The sequence below is a fragment of the Bufo bufo genome, chromosome 6 (assembly GCF_905171765.1).
Source record: "Bufo bufo chromosome 6, aBufBuf1.1, whole genome shotgun sequence".
Lineage (NCBI taxonomy): Eukaryota > Metazoa > Chordata > Amphibia > Anura > Bufonidae > Bufo > Bufo bufo.
The window spans coordinates 332,751,199-332,769,444 of record NC_053394.1 but is presented as its reverse complement, the minus strand read 5'-3'; the positions used below and the strand labels follow the sequence as shown (position 1 = coordinate 332,769,444).

Genomic DNA, 18,246 nt, shown 5'->3' with positions numbered 1-18,246 from the left:
GTAAAGTATTGGTGGCTGGGAGCGCTGCTGTGAAGGCAAAATGCCCAAAAGACCTCTGTCCCTTTGTTTTCAGAATCTCGGAGGGTTGCCCCCCTAGCAAGGGATGTCTAGTGATCGATCACAGGCTATAGCACGATTGTGCCACTAATAACTGATCGCCACCGGGAACTAAAGAACGAAAACGTTTTAGGGCTTGTTCAGATCTGCTTTGGAGGCTCCAGATTCTGTCAGAAACCTGCATGCATGCTGAAAAGCGGGACCCTAAACGGACCCCGTTATAGTCTATGGGATCTGTTTGGCTCCATTCGGGTCAGTTATGTGCCGAATCCTCTAACGGGGCTGAGCGACGGAAATAAATAGTGGTGGTGTGAACAGGCCCTAAGTTACACGGACACTGTCCAGAAGTAAAAATTTGTTGAAAGCGGCATGAAAACAGAAATGACTGGCTCATCAATGGGCATCATAGTGGGCACAAAAAGTTGTGAATTAAAAGGTTAAATGAATTCAGGTCACTGATCTTGCACTGTCAACATACATAGGGTCGTGTCCTGCACCTTAAGTAGTTGAGTTCAGCCTGGCCCTAACAGGTTCCAGAACTGGCATCAAAGTGGGCAGACGGACATTCCTCACTGATTTGGATAAGTAAAGTGTGAATTAAAGGGTTAAACGAATTCTGGCAACTGATCTCGCACTGCCAACACACAGAGGGTGACACAGAGTTCAGCCTGGCCCAAGGAGGTTGTGGGCATAAGAATGGCATATGATGCGGGGAACCACCCTCTGTATGATGGCAATGTGAACTCAGTGGCCAAAATTCAATTAACCCTTTCAAATCAGTGAAAAGTGCCCGTTTGCCCGCTTTGATGCCAGTTATTTTGTCAATAAGCTGTTTGAACCAGGCGGAAATCAACTGTATATGGTGCAGGGCACGCCGTTCTGTATGTTGGCAGTGCGAGATCAGTGGCCTACATTCATTTAACCCTTTAATTCACACTCTTTTGTGCCCACATTGATGCCCATTTGTGTGCCAGTCATTTCTGTTTTCCTTCCAATTTCAACAGTTTTTACTTCAGACCAACTTCTGCCTCATTTTGGCTTAATCCATAAAAAAACCTGCTGCGCAGGAAACTGCAACACGACTCCATTCAAATGAATAGGGCTGTGTTGTCGTTACCTGCACAGCGACATTTGCGGCCGCCCGCTCTGCGGGTAACTACAACAAAGCCCTATTCATTTGAATGGAGTCGTGTTGCAGTTTCCTGCGGAGCAGGTTTTCTGAGGAGCGGTGGGGGTCCTGGCACTTGAATCCCCACTGATCAGTAAAGTGATGGGAAATCCAATGAATGTCAACTATGGGAAAACCCTACAGCTGGGACGCTCAACCTGCGGTCCTCCAGCTGTTGCAAAACTACAACTCCCAGCATGCCCTAATAGCTGTAGGCTGTCCAGGCAAGCTGGGAGTTGTAGTTTTGCAACAGCTGGAGCTCCGCAGGTTGTCCTACAGCATCCGAGGGGGGGGGGGGGGGGGGCGCTATTCTTCTCAGTCTCCATGTCACCATTTGAAAGATCACTATTTGGGATGAGCGAATCGACTTCAGGTGATTCGCATAAAACTTTGTTTCAATATTGTATGGAGCGAGCTCCGTACAGTATTAGAATGTATTGGCTCCGATGAGCTGGTTATTACTTCGTGAAGTCTCGCGAGACTTCGGGTAATAACTTCAAAAATGTATTTCTAATGTTAAAAACCTTTTCCTGAACTCGGGTTCGGTTCCAGGGTACCACTTGGAACATAAAAACTCCAGCAGATGTACCCATATTCAGATTTAAAGGGGTATTCTGGTCATTTCAAATGATCCCCTTATCCTGGAGGGGGGTCCTACTGCTGGGACCCAAACCAATGACAAAAGGGGAGCCTATGCCCCCACGAAATGAATGGAGCTGCAGGTCGAGCATGCGCACTGCTGCTCGCTTCACCTCTGAGCACTGTCCTCTGTGGCCCCCGTTCTCATGATTGGTGGGGGTCCCAGCGGTTGTAGAAATAATCATTATACCCCCCTCTAAAGCCAGATCCCCAGTGCGGTCAGGTAACGAGGTTAACCCCTGCACGGCCAGGGACTGTCTCTATGGTAGTTTCAGCTATGAGGTTCCAGGAAGCGGATGTATTCTACATATCTAACTAGTATCATGTCAGCACGAGGCACGGAGATCTTATTACGTCATCGTCATGTGACATGGAAAAAAAAATCTTGCCAGGTGACTCCAGTGTGTAGTGGGAAGGAGGAAGTGTCTGGTTTCTAGTTTAGTTTAATAAAGGACTAGAAACAATAGAAGCAGGGATTGGGCTGTATGTGCAGAAGGCAATGGATGGTAATAAAGAGATAGGGGAGAGGTGGAATTAGTGGAGAGTCCAGGGCAGGTCACCGTCATGATGTATTCTTCACGTGGGCTCAGATGTGAACTATGTACTGCTGAGAAGATAAGCCTGCTCGTGTTTTATCTGAACAGCACAGCTATTCTGCTTGTGTAAGATATTCTTTCTGGATTCCTAAAGAAAAAAACACTGCAGTCAGGATGGATATATGGCACACTATAGTAGACAGCCTACAGGATCAAGAGCCCTATATGCATTAGACATCCAGCCCAACCCAACAAAATTGTCACGTTGGGCCGGCTGTCTAATGTATATAGGGGTCTCCCAACTTTCCCCTAATGGCAGATGTCGGGGGAAATAAGGATCAAGATTTTGGATTTTAAAATGACAGATCCTTTGTTCCCACAAAATATCTGAGGGAACACTGTAGTAGATTGCTGGACATACAGGCACCACTCATGGCCCCTGTGTTCTGCTGACCTTCTGGTCCTCCTAACCTCCTCCTATGTTCTATGTGACTCTTCACATGATTTCTGCTCTCTCTAAAGAATATGTAATCATTGTGAGATCTCAGGAAGACCGCTATATGCATTAGACAGCCAGCCCAACCCGACAAAATTGGAAGGTTAAGAAAACATATGGACACTTTAAGAGTCAATAGGTGCCATAAATCATGGAGCCCTCACAGAAGTTATCGGTACCAAAGATTTAAAGAGTAGAAGGATCTGATGAGATCTGTCTGGACAAAAAGAGCATAATGGAAATGTTGGAGTACATGGCAGATTTGGCCTACCTGCAACTTTATTGGAAGGCACGTTTTGCAGGGATTTCCAGGTTCACGAATGTATAGAATGAGTCACCATGACAGACCTCTTTAAAACATGCTAGCAGGGGCTCCTGTAAATGAAGCCACCTTCAGCCCTGTGGCCCATTCATAGCACCCACCTATGTGGCACTGAAAAACATAGTAAAGGATGGTAAAAAACAACTATTTGTATACATCATCATCACCAGCCATGGTAAAAAATGGAGCAAGCGTCTTTGTATAAAGACACGTATGTTTAATAATCCATACACACACATAAAACACGTCTATACACAGGCGAAGTGAAAAAAATATATAAATAAATTCCATATATACAGTTTGTGCATTGTATAATACATTGTAATCCTGTCTAACATCAGATAACCCAACTGATGGTATGGCAGAAGATCGCTTTAGCTGGTAAGGAAGGAGACGCCATGCTGCAATTATATAGACAAGAAGCTGCCGAATATTGTGTGAAGCAAGTACTTCTTTCCACAAGAATGGCGCGGTGCTGTATATACACTCCCGTCAGTCTCGACTCTGTATATATATGGGCACTGCCAGCATGGAACATGAAGGATCGGTGGCATTCTGCAGCTCGGCTAGTGTCACAGTGGTAGGGGTTGTAGTGTCCTGGCTGGAGGGCACTGCCAAGCCTTCCCTGGCAGCTGCAGATCCATCCACTACAATAGAAAGCACGGCATCAGTTTGCTGGTAATTGTCTTCTGCCGGACCCGTGCCATCCAGTTGCTCTCCACTGCTCTTCAGCTCTGTCAGCGTTCTCTCCTCCTCCTCCTCAGGACCAGTCTCTTCATCTGGCTTCCCCCGTCCTCGCTTTCTCTGCCCCTTCCTGACCTAACAGGAACAGATAAGAACATAAAGTAACCCAAAGAGTCCTATAACTCTCATTAATGAACAGTTCTTTAAACAGTTAAAGACTGGGGCATTTTAACACTTTCATGACCAGACACATTTTCCTTTTTGTTAGCAAATGCAGGTTTGAAAGTTCTGTTACTTAAAGGGCATCTGTCAGCAGATTTGTACCTATGAAACTGGCTGACCTGTTACAGCTGCGCTTGGCAGCTGAAGGCATCTGTTTTGGCCCCATGTTCATATGTCCCTGCATTGCTGAGAAAAAGAAAGTTTTAATATACGCAAATGAGCATCTAGGAGCAATGTGGGTGTGGCCATTACACCTAGAGGCTCTGCTCTCTCTACAACTGCTGTGCCCTCTCCACTTTAATTGTGAATATTTCATGCCTGGCCCTGTCAATCAAAGAGCAGAGGGCACGACAGTTGTAGAGAGAGCAGAGCCTCTAGGTGTAATGGCCACACCCCAATTGCTCCTAGAGGCTCATTTGCATATATTAAAACTTTATTTGTCTCAGCAACGCAGGGACATATGAACATAGGACCAACACAGATGTCTTCAGCTTCCAAGTGCATATGTAACAGGTCAGCCAGTTTCCTAGGTACAAATCTGCTGACAGATGCCCTTTAAATAATTCTGTTCTTTTTTTAACTTTTTTGCTTTTAATTCCTGGGAAAATGTAAAAAAAAAAAAAAAAAACTGGAAAAAAATATTTGTTCTTATTTTTTTTTTTAATACCACAAAAGTACTACCAAAATACTTTTTAAAATCTGTCCCCTTTTCGTTCATTTTTAGGTGGGACTAGAAGGTGCACTGTGGGCTAGAACTAGTTTTTTATTTTGTCCCCAGTTACATGGGGAACAGGGCAGAGCTGATCTGGATGTGCTAAGACACAGCAGCATCTGCAGTTAACGTGCACCCAGTGTCCACTGATCGTTAGGGCAGGAGCAGGAAGCATGGCTTCTTCCTGATGTTTATGGACCACGCTCATGTATATTCATCAATCGGGAAGGCATGGATAGTAACAAAGCATCTCCGCCTTCTCTATGGGGCATAGGAGTGTCAGCGACACCTGGCTCCCTGCTACTGAAGCTGCACATTCGACAGCGATGCTCAGAAACATCCTTGCAGAGTCATACACAAGCAGTTAAAAAAATTAATACAGCACCTTTCCAGTACTTAGTAGAATGTGCTTTCTCCTTTGCCCCTAGATCGTGTTACCTTCTTCAAGGTGGAAAAGCTGAGGACAGCAAAATCTGAAAAGTGTGGCAAAAAAAGTGACAGATTTTTTTAGCGCTCAGCAGTTTTAACCTAATCAATGCGGCATCCAGTTGTCAGGAAATCCAGCCAATATGACTGATCTCTGGTGATTGTTTAGAACCCAGTGATTTCCCAATGCCAGGACCCAAAGGAAGCCCATACAGGGGTACTGACATGTAGGCACCTAGTACAGAGTTTTAAAGTTTGGGGACACTGGTGCTGGAATGTGAAAATCTGTGTCCTATAGGCCTCCAGCAGAGAAAGCCCTGGTGTGAGATTTTGGAGCAAGTTCAGAGCCAAAGATTAGCCATTGCTAATGAGAAGGTCACTTTATGTATTTGTGCCTGAACTTCCTGCAAAGAGATGTCTCCTGAGAAAAGAGAATCGTCTCACTAGGTCAGTGATGGCAAACTTTTTACAGACCGAGTGCCCAAACTGCAACCCAAAACCCACATATTTATCGCAAAGTGCCAACACGGCAATTTACCGTGAATACTACACTCCAGTATAGTATATCTTCCATGTACAGTGGGGCAAAAAAGTATTTAGTCAGCCACCAATTGTGCAAGTTCTCCCACTTAAAAAGATGAGAGAGGCCTGTAATTTTCATCATAGGTATACCTCAACTATGAGAGACATAATGAGAAAAATAAAATCCAGAAAATCAGTCTGATTTTTAAAGAATTTATTTGCAGATTATGGTGGAAAATAAGTATTTGGTCAATAACAAAAGTTCATCTCAATACTTTGTTATATACCCTTTGTTGGCAATGACAGAGGTCAAACATTTTCGGTAAGTTTTCACAAGGTTTTCACACACTGTTGCTGGTATTTTGGCCCATTCCTCCATGCAGATCTCCGTTGGAGCAGTGATGTTTTGGGGCTGTCGCTGGGCAACACAGACTTTCAACTCCCTCCAAAGGTTTTCTATGGGGTTGAGATCTGGAGACTGGCCAGGCCACTCCAGGACCTTGAAATGCTTCTTACGAAGCCACTCCTTCGTTGCCCGGGCAGTGTGTTTGGTATCATTGTCACGTTTCATCTTCAATGCCCTTGCTGATGGAAGGAGGTTTTCACTCAAAATCTCATGATACATGGTCCCATTCATTCTTTCCTTTACACGGATCAGTCGTCCTGGTCCCTTTGCAGAAAAACAGCCCCAAAGCATGATGTTTTCACCCCCATGCTTCACAGTAGGTATGGTGTTCTTTGGATGCAACTCAGCATTCTTTCTCCTCCAAACACCACGAGTTGAGTTTTTAGCAAAAAGTTCTACTTTGGTTTCATCTGACCATATGACATTTTCCCAATCCTCTTCTGGATCATCCAAATGCTCTCTAGCAAACTTCAAACGGCCCGGACATGTAATGGCTTAAGCAGGGGGACACGTCTGACACTGCAGGATTTGAGTCCCTGGCGGCGTAGTGTGTTAGGCCTTTTTCACACTTGCGTTGTCCGGATCCGTCGTGTACTCCATTTGCTGGAGGTGCCCGTCTTCAAAATGCGTTCAGTGTTACTATGGCAGCTAGGACGCTATTAAAGTCCTGGTTGCCATAGTAGTAGTGGGGAGCGGGGGAGCGGTATACTTACCGTCCGTGCGGCTCCCGGGGCGCTCCAGAATGACGTCAGAGCGCTCCATGCGCATGGATGACGTGATCCATGCGATCACGTCATCCTTGCGCGTGGGGCGCCCTGACGTCACTCTGAAGCGCCCCGGGAGCCGCACGGACAGTAAGTATACTGCTCCCCCGCTCCCCACTACACTTTACCATGGCAAACCGGACTTTAGCGTCCTTGCAGCCATGGTAACCATTCAGAAAAAGCTAAACGTCGGATCCGGTAATGCGCCGAAACGACGTTTAGCTTAAGGCCGGATCCGGATTAATGTCTTTCAATGGGCATTATTTCCGGATCCGGCCTTGCGGCAAGTGTTCAGGATTTTTGGCCGGAGCAAAAAGCGCAGCATGTTGCGGTATTTTCTCCGGCCAAAAAACGTTCCGGTCCGGAACTGAAGACATCCTGATTAGTGTTGAGCGAACTTCTGTTTTAAGTTCGGCGTCTAAAGTTCGGCTTCCGGTTAGCGGAGAATCCCGATATAGATTCCGAATTCTGTTGTGGTCCGTGGTAGCGGAATCAATAATCGGCCATTATTGATTCCGCTACCGCGGACCACAACGGAAGTCGGAATCCATATCGGGATTCTTCGCTAACCGGAAGCCGAACTTTAGACGCCGAACTTAAAACAGAAGTTCGCTCAACACTAATCCTGATGCATCCTGAACGGATTTCTCTCCATTCAGAATGCATGGGGATAATCCTGATCAGGATTCTTCCGGCATAGAGCCCCGACGACGGAACTCTATGCCGGAACAAAACAACGCAAGTGTGAAAGAGCCCTTACTGATGGTAGCCTTTGTTACTTTGGTCCCAGCTCTCTACAGGTCATTCACTAGGTCCCCCCATGTGGTTCTGGGAATTTTGCTCACCGTTCTTGTGATCATTTTTACCCCATAGGGTGAGAACTTGGAGCGTGGAGCCCCAGATCGAGGGAGATTATCAGTGGTCTTGTATGTCTTCCATTTTCTAATAATTGCTCCCACAGTTGATTTCTTCACCCCAAGCTGATTGCCTATTGCAGATTCAGTCTTCACAGCCTGGTGCAGGTCTACAATTTTGTTTCTGGTGTCCTTCGACGGCTCTTTGGTCTTGGCCATAGTGGAGCTTGGAGTGTGACTGTTTGAGGTTCTGGACAGGTGTCTTTTATACTGATAACAAATTCAAACCGGTGCCATTAATACGGGTAACGGGTGGAGGACAGAGGAGCCTCTTAAAGAAGAAGTTACAGCTTTGTGAGAGCCAGAAATCTTGCTTGTTTGTAGGTGACCAAATACTTATTTTACTGAGGAATTTACCAATTAATTCATTAGAAATCCTACAATGTGATTTCCTGTATTCTTCCCCCCATTCTGTCTCTCATAGTTGAGGTATACCTATTATGAAAATTACAGGCCTCTCATCTTTTTAAGTGGGAGAACTTGCACAATTGGTGGCTGACTAAATACTTTTTTGCCCCACTGTACTTCATCATTTAGCTATAATAGCCGGCCTACATTCAGTGCCCTGCCTGTGCTGTTCATAGCGCACCCTGCACTGATGAATGGCAGGAAAAGTCTAAGGCATATTGGTACACCATAGATTTTTTCCAGGGTGGGGGGTACCAACAGAGAGGGCTCTGAATGCCGCATCTGGCAATGATGCCATAGGTTCGCCACCACTGCACTAGTGCCACCTAAAATCTGACTGTTTAGCAAGCCTTTGAATAGGACAATGGAAAAAAGCCAGTGCAGATTTTCATCCATAGACAGCCGTTTCGGTGGCTTGACCCTCATCAGCAAGGAGACGTATTCTGGTTGGGTGCAATGCCTTGGAAGAGACCCGCCCAGTGTGGAGGCCTTACTGGAAGTGCCCGAACTTACCATAGGAATATTTGATAAGGCTGCACCACGATGCTTACTATTGTATGCAACAGAAACTTGTCACTTAAATTCTATGCATATATGATAAAATGATATATGTATAATGTAGATGGCACATTAACAGTTAAAGTGGCCATACACACGATGCAATTTTAGTGGGTCAGTCCTCTATTTTCCTGGGAAAACATGGTCAGTCCTCTATTTTCCTGGGAGGTCTCTGACAGAAGCTTAGTCTCCGCCCACAAATGAAATAAACATGCATGCTTGGCCAATCTAGCGTAAATTCTTATGTCAGAGCTATGCCATGTGTATGGCTAGCTTTAAAGCCAAGCTGTTAGGTCAGATAACTGACAACATAGTGAAACTGTCTGTTTGCAAGCGGAATCTATAGAAATTTGAGAGCAGTTATATATATATATATATATATATATATATATGAAGGAAGAAAATAATATAAAATGAGTGCAAAATCATTAAAACTAAGTATTTGCTAAGTTGAGGATTTAACCTGTATACCTGGAATAACACACAAGCAAACGTTAGTGTGAGGCTCATCAACCAACTGCATGCTTGAATTTTTTTTTTGGCAGAGGGTTATTATTATGTGTGGTATGCCTAGTGTGGCTCTGAATTTTCTTCCGGACTATGGCTCCTTGGATGAGGAGGCGCCGCCTCTCGCTGGGTGTCTGAAGACTCTGCTTCCCGATGCCACACACAGGGCTGATTTCTGGGGATTCTTCCCTTTTTCTGGCAGCGTCCTGAACGTTCTGGACGAGGGGGTAAGTGTACTGTCATCCAATGCATACGAGGGCCCAGGTTCACTCATTCAGAAAGCTCCATTTCTGAACAGAAGCCTATTTTTGTTCCCAAACTGTCTAAAAGAAATACTGGGGGAAATTCATCAAAACTGGTGATAAGGAAAATTGGCTTAGTTGCCCATATCAACCAATCAGATTGAACCCTTCATTTTTCAGAGGAGCTCTGAAAACAGAAAGGTGGTATCTGATTGGTTCTGGTGGGCAACTAAGACACTTCCTTAGCATCAGTTTTGAAAATTGTCCTCCGCAGTCTATTTGCTGAAAAAAACAATCACAGCGCTACTTTCATTCGGTACTGACATGCTGAACTCCGCAGGGAACGCTAGTGCTGCGAGTCAGATGAGTCCGATGAGGCTTGTTGTCGCCCACGACCACCACCTACGGATGATGACAGACAGGTTTCTTTCCCATGCACAACAGGAAAGAAACTTGCCTTTCATGGACTGGAGGTGGGGGAGCGTAGGTTCTATGAGTTTGATCGGACTCATCTCCCTTATAGCACGTGACAGGCTAAAGGCTATGTACACCTTTGGAGGCAATTTTTTGTTTATGATTGCATTTTACTCATTTTTGGCTAAAAATCATATTTTCATTTTTTCTTAAAAAATATTCAGCCATTCTGTCACAAAGGGTTAACAGTTTTTTTTTAACTGTGTGACTAGTACTTTCACTTGACTGCCATCTAATAAGCTTGATCTCTAAACCGCTAGAAGGTCATAAACACTCTTGTAAGCCACATTCTTATCAGTAAGAGAAGAACTGAGCTATGTGTTTAGAATGTCAGAGAGCAGAGATAAGGCGTCCTTCAGCTCCTCAGATCACGTAAAAGACAGAAAATCCACAGGCTGTTACTACAGCATCTCAGCTATGTACACAAAAAAGGATGCCATATAACAAAGACCCATTCCAAAAATGATTTTTAGCTCAAAATAAGTACAATGCAAAAAATAACATCTATGGCCACGGCTCCTCTGCTCACCTGTTCTTTCTCACTTTCCAGGTGTAGTCGACACTTATGTTCTTTTAGATACTTCTGACGGGTAAAGCCTTTGCCGCAGTTGGGACAGCAGAACCTGTAATTCCCGGTATGGCTTCGCTGATGCTCTATCATGTGGGCCCGCCGACTGAATGACTTCGAGCAATATTGGCACTTGTGCATTTTCATTCCTGATTAAAAAAAAAAAAAGAAAGTAGAACAAGTACAAGGTAAAATTCCACACAACCACCGGAATGTACAGTCACTACAAAAAAGCTTCAGCCACAGGCCACTTTCACACGGTCAGTATTTGGTCAGTTTTTCTCATCTGTAAGCCGAATCCAGGAGTGGATCCTACAGAAAAAAAAGTATAATGGAAAGATTTGTGCCTCTTTTTTGTGTTTTCAGGTTTCAGCTTGATGAAAAATACTGACCAAATACTGACATTGTTACTCGTGACCCTGTGACGTTAGAAGGCCCTTATGGTGCATCCGGTTTAGACACTACCACAATAAAAGGCAGAGGAGTGAGATGTGACCATGCCTCTGGATGGACACGATGGTTGCACACAGCAAGTAGGTGGAAGGGGCTTTGATGGGGATTCATACAAGACGTAGGTGGCAGGAGCTCTGTGCAGGGCAGCAATAGGAGATAGGAGGGGTGGAAAAGGAGCTGTGGATAAATGAGGGAGGAAAGGAGACAGCAGGGGCTTGGTGAGGATGAGTGAGATAAGCGGAGAAAGGGATATGTGGGGCAGTGGTAGAGTAGGTGTCCGGAAGTCTGCTTAATGAGGCAGTAATACCATTATTTAATGGTATTACCACCGAAGCTGCTGGCCGTACAGAATCTAGACAGACAGCAGCTTCCAGCGTTCCCTGACCTCCCTCCGTCCCACAGAGAAGAGACAGTGCAGACTCACTTACAGGCTGTCTGCATCTCTTCACTGCTCCTGCGATCTCACTCTCCTCCTCAGGAAGACGTCCTGCTCTGCAGAATGGAGAGAAGAGTGGGCTTGTCCAAGAGGCTCCGCAGCATGGGCGCTTGTAAGGGGGGCAGCAGCCGGCCTCAGGCTGTCATGCTACTGCTCCCCTTCTGAGCTCGGGCCCTGGAGCAGTGGCTTCCCCCGCTTCCCATATAAATACGCCCCTGGCGTCAGCCTCTCTGGTGGCCAGGACCACAGGGGTGCATATAGGATGGCACTCTTTCCTTTAGTGTGCAAGCACAACCACTGCTGCTGGATTATAGTTGGTTGTAAGCCCTGGAAACGAGCCGTGTATAATGTGATGGAAAAATGAATCAAGCCAGCAAAGGAGGCAATATGGACAATCACAGTACATTAGTAAGTGCCTTGTATTAACTTTATCTCCATGATAAATGCCATTTGCTGAAGCGAGACAACCCCTTTAAGTGCCTAGAGCAGCAGATCAAGACGTATGTCCGTGCCCCTTCTTCAATCTGGGAGTCAGTGCAATCAAGGTAAAGCACCTTCACCATTGGCGTCTTTTGATATGTCTCTTTTTTCTTCACCTTCTACATGAGAGTCTTGGCAGCAGAAAAGAACTTACCTGAATGTGACAGAACGTGAGCCTTTAGCTTATCTGGCCGATTAAACTCCTTGTTGCATCCAGTGTGAGACCTATATAATATACAATACAGTAAAAGATATCCTGTGAATTCTGCGGCTTGGTCTAACTTTTGTCATCACAATGCTATGCATTATCCATACTTCAAAAACGGCATAACCTTTAAGCTAGCCATATATGAGATGTTGGTTGGCCGAATGCTCGCTCAGCCTACAGCTCTCTCTCTCAATCCCTCATACATATGCATGCTTGACTCGGCTGGGCATGCATGTGCAGTAAATAGCGGGAGGAGAAAAAGCCACTGGCAGACACCTGTTCGTGGGTAAAATCCAATGAGGGTCATTTATTCAGCTCTTTACGCCACTATTGTGGGGTAAAAAAGTCGCAAACTCTGGCTCACGCCATGTCTACACCATAATTTGCGACTTTTTGAGCTTCCCGGGATTTCCTATAACTAATGCCAGAAAGCGGCTGAAGTTACAGCTGAAGTTTACGCCAGCCTGTAGCTGCCATAGACTTCAGGTTCTGGTTAACGGCAGGGCAGAGATGCAACCGATTTGTTAAGAGGCTTCCGCCCCTTAATAAATTAGGCGCATCTCAAGCCAGAGCCGGGAGAGCAAGACTGGTGTGTGGATGTGCCGGTCTTGATATGTCTCCCCCAATGTGTCTGATCCTTTTCTCTCTTGACATTAGGTGTCAGGGGAGAATTGGGAGACCACCATACACATTAGACAGTTGGCTGAACCCAGTGAAAACAGCAGGTTCAGACAATATTGAATGTGTATGCCCGGCTTTACTTACTGTATTTGCTTCAAGAAAGTCAGAGAATCCCCCTTACCAATCACAATGTACATGACATGGCTCAGTGGTTATCTATGTCATCAATGGCTTTCATTATGTTTTTTTGTGTCTGCAAATACTCATTGATAAGAAAGACATAAATCTACATAAATGTACATAGTGATGGAATTCTTATCGTACCCATAATGAATGTAACAGTAGATAGGATGACTGGAGAATGAGCAAATAAGATGAAATGGAGACCCTCTGTTTGCTCATACACACATGCATTACATTATTAGTTACATGAAACTTGCCAGTTCTCTATGATATCTGGTCACTGAATGTACAGGTCTTAAAGGGGTTGTCCAAGTGCTTAATACTGATGACCTATTCTGAATATAGGTCATCAATAGCTGATCGGTGGGGGTCCAGTGCCCCTCCGATCAGCTGTTTGAAGAGGCCACGGTGCTCTGGGGAGCACTGTGTCCTCTTTGCAGCTCACCAAGCACAACGCCATCCACTGCATAGCGGCTGTGCTTGGTATTGCAGCTCCTAGGCCATGTGACCGATGAACGTGATGTCACTGGCCTAGGAAGAGGCCGTAGCCCTCCCTGGAGGGCCGCGGCCTATTCAATCAGTTGAGCGTCAGTGGTGCTGTGTGTCGGACCCGTTCTGAGAAGAGGCCATTCCTATCGAACTCCCGGAAAAAAAAACTTTAAGTCCCACCCTTGCTATGCCCAAGAATGTACCACAAAGCGAAGAAATTACATTTTTAATGCAAATTTGCAAATGCTTGCCACTTCCAGACCAGTTCTTGGGACAGCCCAGGAAAAATGGCCCTCTTGGCAGGTACTGTATAACAGCTCTATTCTATCTACAGACATGAGCATGCTGATAAGGCTCTTGCTGTGGAGATAACAGCTGATCTTCAAACAGATGTTCGGCATGGGTGCCCACCGATCAGATACTGATGACTTATCCTGAGGATAGGTCATCAGTATTTAACGCTCAGACAACCCCTGTAAGTGAAGAATAGCTGCATCCCCATGGTTACAGGCAACAAATAAACCTATGTGCAATCGGATTCTGCAACCATGTATAAAGCCATTGCTTATTGATAAGCTGGTCCTAAACTTTATAGAAGTATTTGTGATTAGACCATCACTGAGAGATATTTCACAGGGATATGCCCACTGAGCTCTGAACTTGTAGCTGCAGAAGCAGACATGTCAGAAACACAAGTTGGGAAAATTAAAGGGGTATTCCCATCTCAGACAATGGGGGCATATAGCTAGGATTATGCCCCCATTGTCTGATAGGTGCAGGTTCCAGAGGTGAGACATGCACATATCTGTAAAACGAAGCCTAACACGAGGCCGGCAAAGTGGTGGCCGGCACTGCCGGGTCTGACCACCACTAAGTCACCACCTATTGGCCCACCGAAAATAGCCAAGCAGATAGCTCAGCACTTTCAAAATCCCATTCATTTCTATGGGGACAACAAAAATAGCCGAGCCGGTGCTCAGCTATTTTCGGTGGGCCCATAGTAATGAATGGAGGGCAGCTGTCCATGCGCGGTGCACGCTACAGGACTTTTCATGCTCTGTTTACGAGATAGCCGCGGGTCCTAGAGGTGGGACCTGCATCTATAAGACAATGGGGGCATATCCTAGCGATAAAAGAACCAGTACAGTAATCACACTGCAATTTACACTACACTGCAATTTAATGGCTAGGGCTCCTTTTTTATCATGGCATTGTACTCCTTCTGGGCTAAAATAATTTCAACAGGTCTTTATTAAAAACAGTTTTTCCTCTACAGCTTTCACTGTATCGGGGGGGTCTGAAGGTTATCAATGAATTCTTCAGGGAGCTGCTCTGACAGTTCAATGTGTAGCCCTTAGCTCTGAGCTCATTATAGCTAAATTATTATGCAACTGATAATAATTAGGAGCTGTCAGGAGTTCAGAGATAAGGGCTACAGGTCAAGCCTTCTGAACAGTTCTCTGATGGATTCACCATGAGGAAGAGAGGAATAGTCTATAGATGTTATGAAAGTGAAAGGTGTAGAGGAAAAAAGACCCATTGAAAAAAAAGAATTCTAGTCTAAAATGAGTAAAATGCAATCTTAAAAAAATACCCCCTCCCCCCCCTTTAAGGTGTCCATAGTCTATAAATGTCTCAAGGTTCACAAGATAGGGATTCAAAATATTTTGCAGTATTGTCGGAAAATACTCACGCAAAGGGGCACTTGTACTGTTTGTAGGGCTCATGAATCAGCATGTGTCTCTTCAGCTTGTCCTTGCGATTGAATGCAGACTCACACAGTGTACACCGGAAAGGCTTTTCACCTGAAAGAATAAGGGAGACTCTGTACAGTCCTACAGGTAGGGTATGAAATAAATGAATATTTACCGCTAGTGCTGGCACTATGCTATAGATGCGGTAATATTTGGATACTGGACAGCCACATACAGCCTGAAGATCTTGATGCAATGAGATATTATTGGAGACAAAACTATGCTGTGTCCCGCTGCGTTTTCTGCTATTGAAGGGGGTTTCCGACTTTATTATCCAGAGGATAGGTCAACAGTTCTGATCGGTGGTGGTCTCGATACTCAGGCTATAAGCGCTGCATCCATCTCGCAGCTTACCCTAAGCCAGTAACGTCACATGGCCTAGGAGTGGCTCAGTCCCATTCAAGTGAATGGGGTTGAGCTGCTATACCATGCACAGCTGCTATACAATGTAGGGAGCTATGCTTGGTAAGCTGTAAGGAGCTGATACCAGGTGCCGGACCCCTGCCGATCAGATACTGATGACCTATCCCGAGGATAGGTCATTAGTATAAAAAAGTTGGAAAACCCCTTTAAAAATCCTTAAATAATAACACATGACTGTACCTGAATGGATGTGACTGTGAAGCTTCAAGTAGTGTTCCCTTCTAAATAATTTCTTACAGATCTGACACTTGTAACGACCACCTCCTCCATGTGTAGGTAGGTGTCTCCTTAGATATCGTTCACATGGAAACACCTAAAAACAGAAACGTGAAAGTGATGATTTCTGGTAAAGTTGGAAATCTACATTTAGTGGCTAGGTTACAATAAGCACCTACCTAAAGGCTATGGACACCTTCAGAGGTAATTTGTTATTTTGGGATTGTAATTATTTTGGGCTAAAAAACATTTTCCCAATTGAACTTCATTTGTGCTCTACAAGTGGTTTACTACTTATTTTTTTTAAATATATTTTTGCCACATAATATGTCCCCCAAGAGGTCATAAAAAGTCTGTTTGTGCTCTACAACACATACAATGCACTCTGGTTGCTCTGTCTCCTTCACAATGAAACCATCAGAGGAGCTGTCTGACGTCTCGGCTGAGATTATCTGTTAGGTGACCACTATGCTTCGGCTGGCTGTTACAGTACAAGTCTAACTACCCTCTGAAATTGCATCCATCAGCCATTTCAGTTCAGTGTCTTTTTAACAACTGCCGCCCCCAACAATTCACAAGGCCAATAGTTTTGCTTTTGTTTCCACCATCATCCCACGTTCACAGCCTATCGGATCACGTGGTTTACCCATTAACGGGGTATTCTCATCTCAAACAATTATGGCATATCCACAGCATATGCTGTAAATGTCTAATAAATGCAGGTTCTGCAGGTTTCTCCAGAAAGGGGTTCCACGGACAGTGTCCAGTCGGCTGCCACATCCAACCTACAAGAGGTGGCCAGGTTTATGGAAACAGGCAAGAACCGTTTCCATACCATACAAGTGAATGAGGGTTATGAAGACATATGTCCAACATTTGGGCTGTGTAAACCCAGAATAAGTCTATGAAGCCCTTGGGCATGATGAATACTGTTATCTTTACCTTTCCTAAGACTAGTGAATACCAAAAGTGATGTAAACCTGTCACTAGACTGTCAGTAAAATAAAAACTGTAATAGCTGTATGCATTAAAATACTTATTTCCTAGTCCAAGAATCTCGACAGCTGTCAGAATGGCCTGTGCTGTCCAGAGGGCTGATGTATAGGGGTGTGAGGAGGACGCATTCAGTTAGATATATTGTCACTGCATATATTAGTGTCTATATTATGGACGCAAGACCTGAATCTTCAGTCCAAGTGAACTGAAACGCTATGTACACCTTTGGGGGCAAGTTTTATTATTGCATTGTACTTATTTTGAGCTAAAAAAAAACATTTTTTCATTTAGTCTTTATTAAAAATATGGACCCCTTTTTTCTGTACATAGCTGAGATGCTCTAGTAGCAACCTCTGGATTCTCTCTTTTCTCTGTCAGCCAGGGAGCTGACGGGATCCTCGTCTCTGCTCTCTGACATTATAAACACTCATTATAGCTCAGTTCTTATCTTACTGATAAGAATGTGGCTTAAATAAGTGTTTTTGACCTCTTAGTAGTTTAGAGATAAGGGTTATTAGATTGGCACAAACTGAATGGAAAAGTACCAGTCACACAGTTAGAAAAACAGTTAAAGGGATTCTGTCATCAGAGAAATGGGTATTTTTTTAAAAAATCAGATAAATTTTTATTATTTTGTAAAAATAAACAATATCATTTTACTAAATTCTTGTGTCATATATTATGTTCAACACAGTGCAAAAATACTCATTGTACAAAACAGGAGAGTCAATAAACAGGATCCTTAACATAAAGATCCCAACAACCAAACTCCCCTCCACCCACTGTGAGACCCTGTTGTGAGTAGATAAGCATAAACATGTGTACATCACATCACCTATGCACTATAAAGCTTCAGCACACTAGGCTTAAAGAAACACAATCAGCCCCATCTCTCTCCTCCCGGGCTAGCCCGAGAAGATCCTCAGACTAGTTAGCCATGTACTACAAACTCCAGATCTGTCAATACAGGGGCCCCAAACGGTATCAAATTTCAACATGCAATTACGCTTCATGTATACTCCTCTTTCCAATCTTATGACTGTATTCATTCTGGTAATGAATGCCGATATGCTTGGGGGAAGCGGCTGTATCCATTTAGCAGCTAGGGTTTTGCATGCCTGATATAAGATTCTGTTGATTCCGATTGTAACATTTGGTGGCAAGTTATCCGAATCTAACATACCAAGCAAGCAAAACCTAGGATCCAGTTTATAATTAGCGTTATAAATTTTGTTTAAGAAATTGATTATATCTGTCCAATAGCCCTGTAGCGCACTGCAATTCCACAGCATATGGAGCAATCCGGCCCCTTCTTCCCCACATTTCGGACACTTGGAGTCAGATCTATATCCCACCTTCCAT

General features: G+C 44.5%; 1 protein-coding gene across 3 annotated transcripts in view; it reads right to left on the bottom strand.

Moving 5' to 3' along the window:
• Positions 1-3,173: 3,173 nt before the first annotated feature.
• ZNF341 (zinc finger protein 341) overlaps positions 3,174-18,246 on the bottom strand; it is a 56,690-nt gene continuing 41,617 nt past the window's right edge. For 2 of the 3 annotated variants that reach the window (XM_040437682.1, XM_040437683.1), the window contains exons 12-16: positions 15,853-15,985; positions 15,189-15,300; positions 12,149-12,219; positions 10,587-10,774; positions 3,174-4,037 (exon numbers count right to left, since the gene is read on the bottom strand). In XM_040437682.1, the coding sequence (XP_040293616.1) occupies positions 3,711-4,037; positions 10,587-10,774; positions 12,149-12,219; positions 15,189-15,300; positions 15,853-15,985 (831 nt within the window). In that variant the 3' untranslated portion in view covers positions 3,174-3,710. Of the gene's footprint in view, positions 4,038-5,221; positions 5,310-10,586; positions 10,775-12,148; positions 12,220-15,188; positions 15,301-15,852; positions 15,986-18,246 lie in introns of all 3 variants that reach the window. The other variant, XR_005779873.1, reaches the window with a different exon arrangement.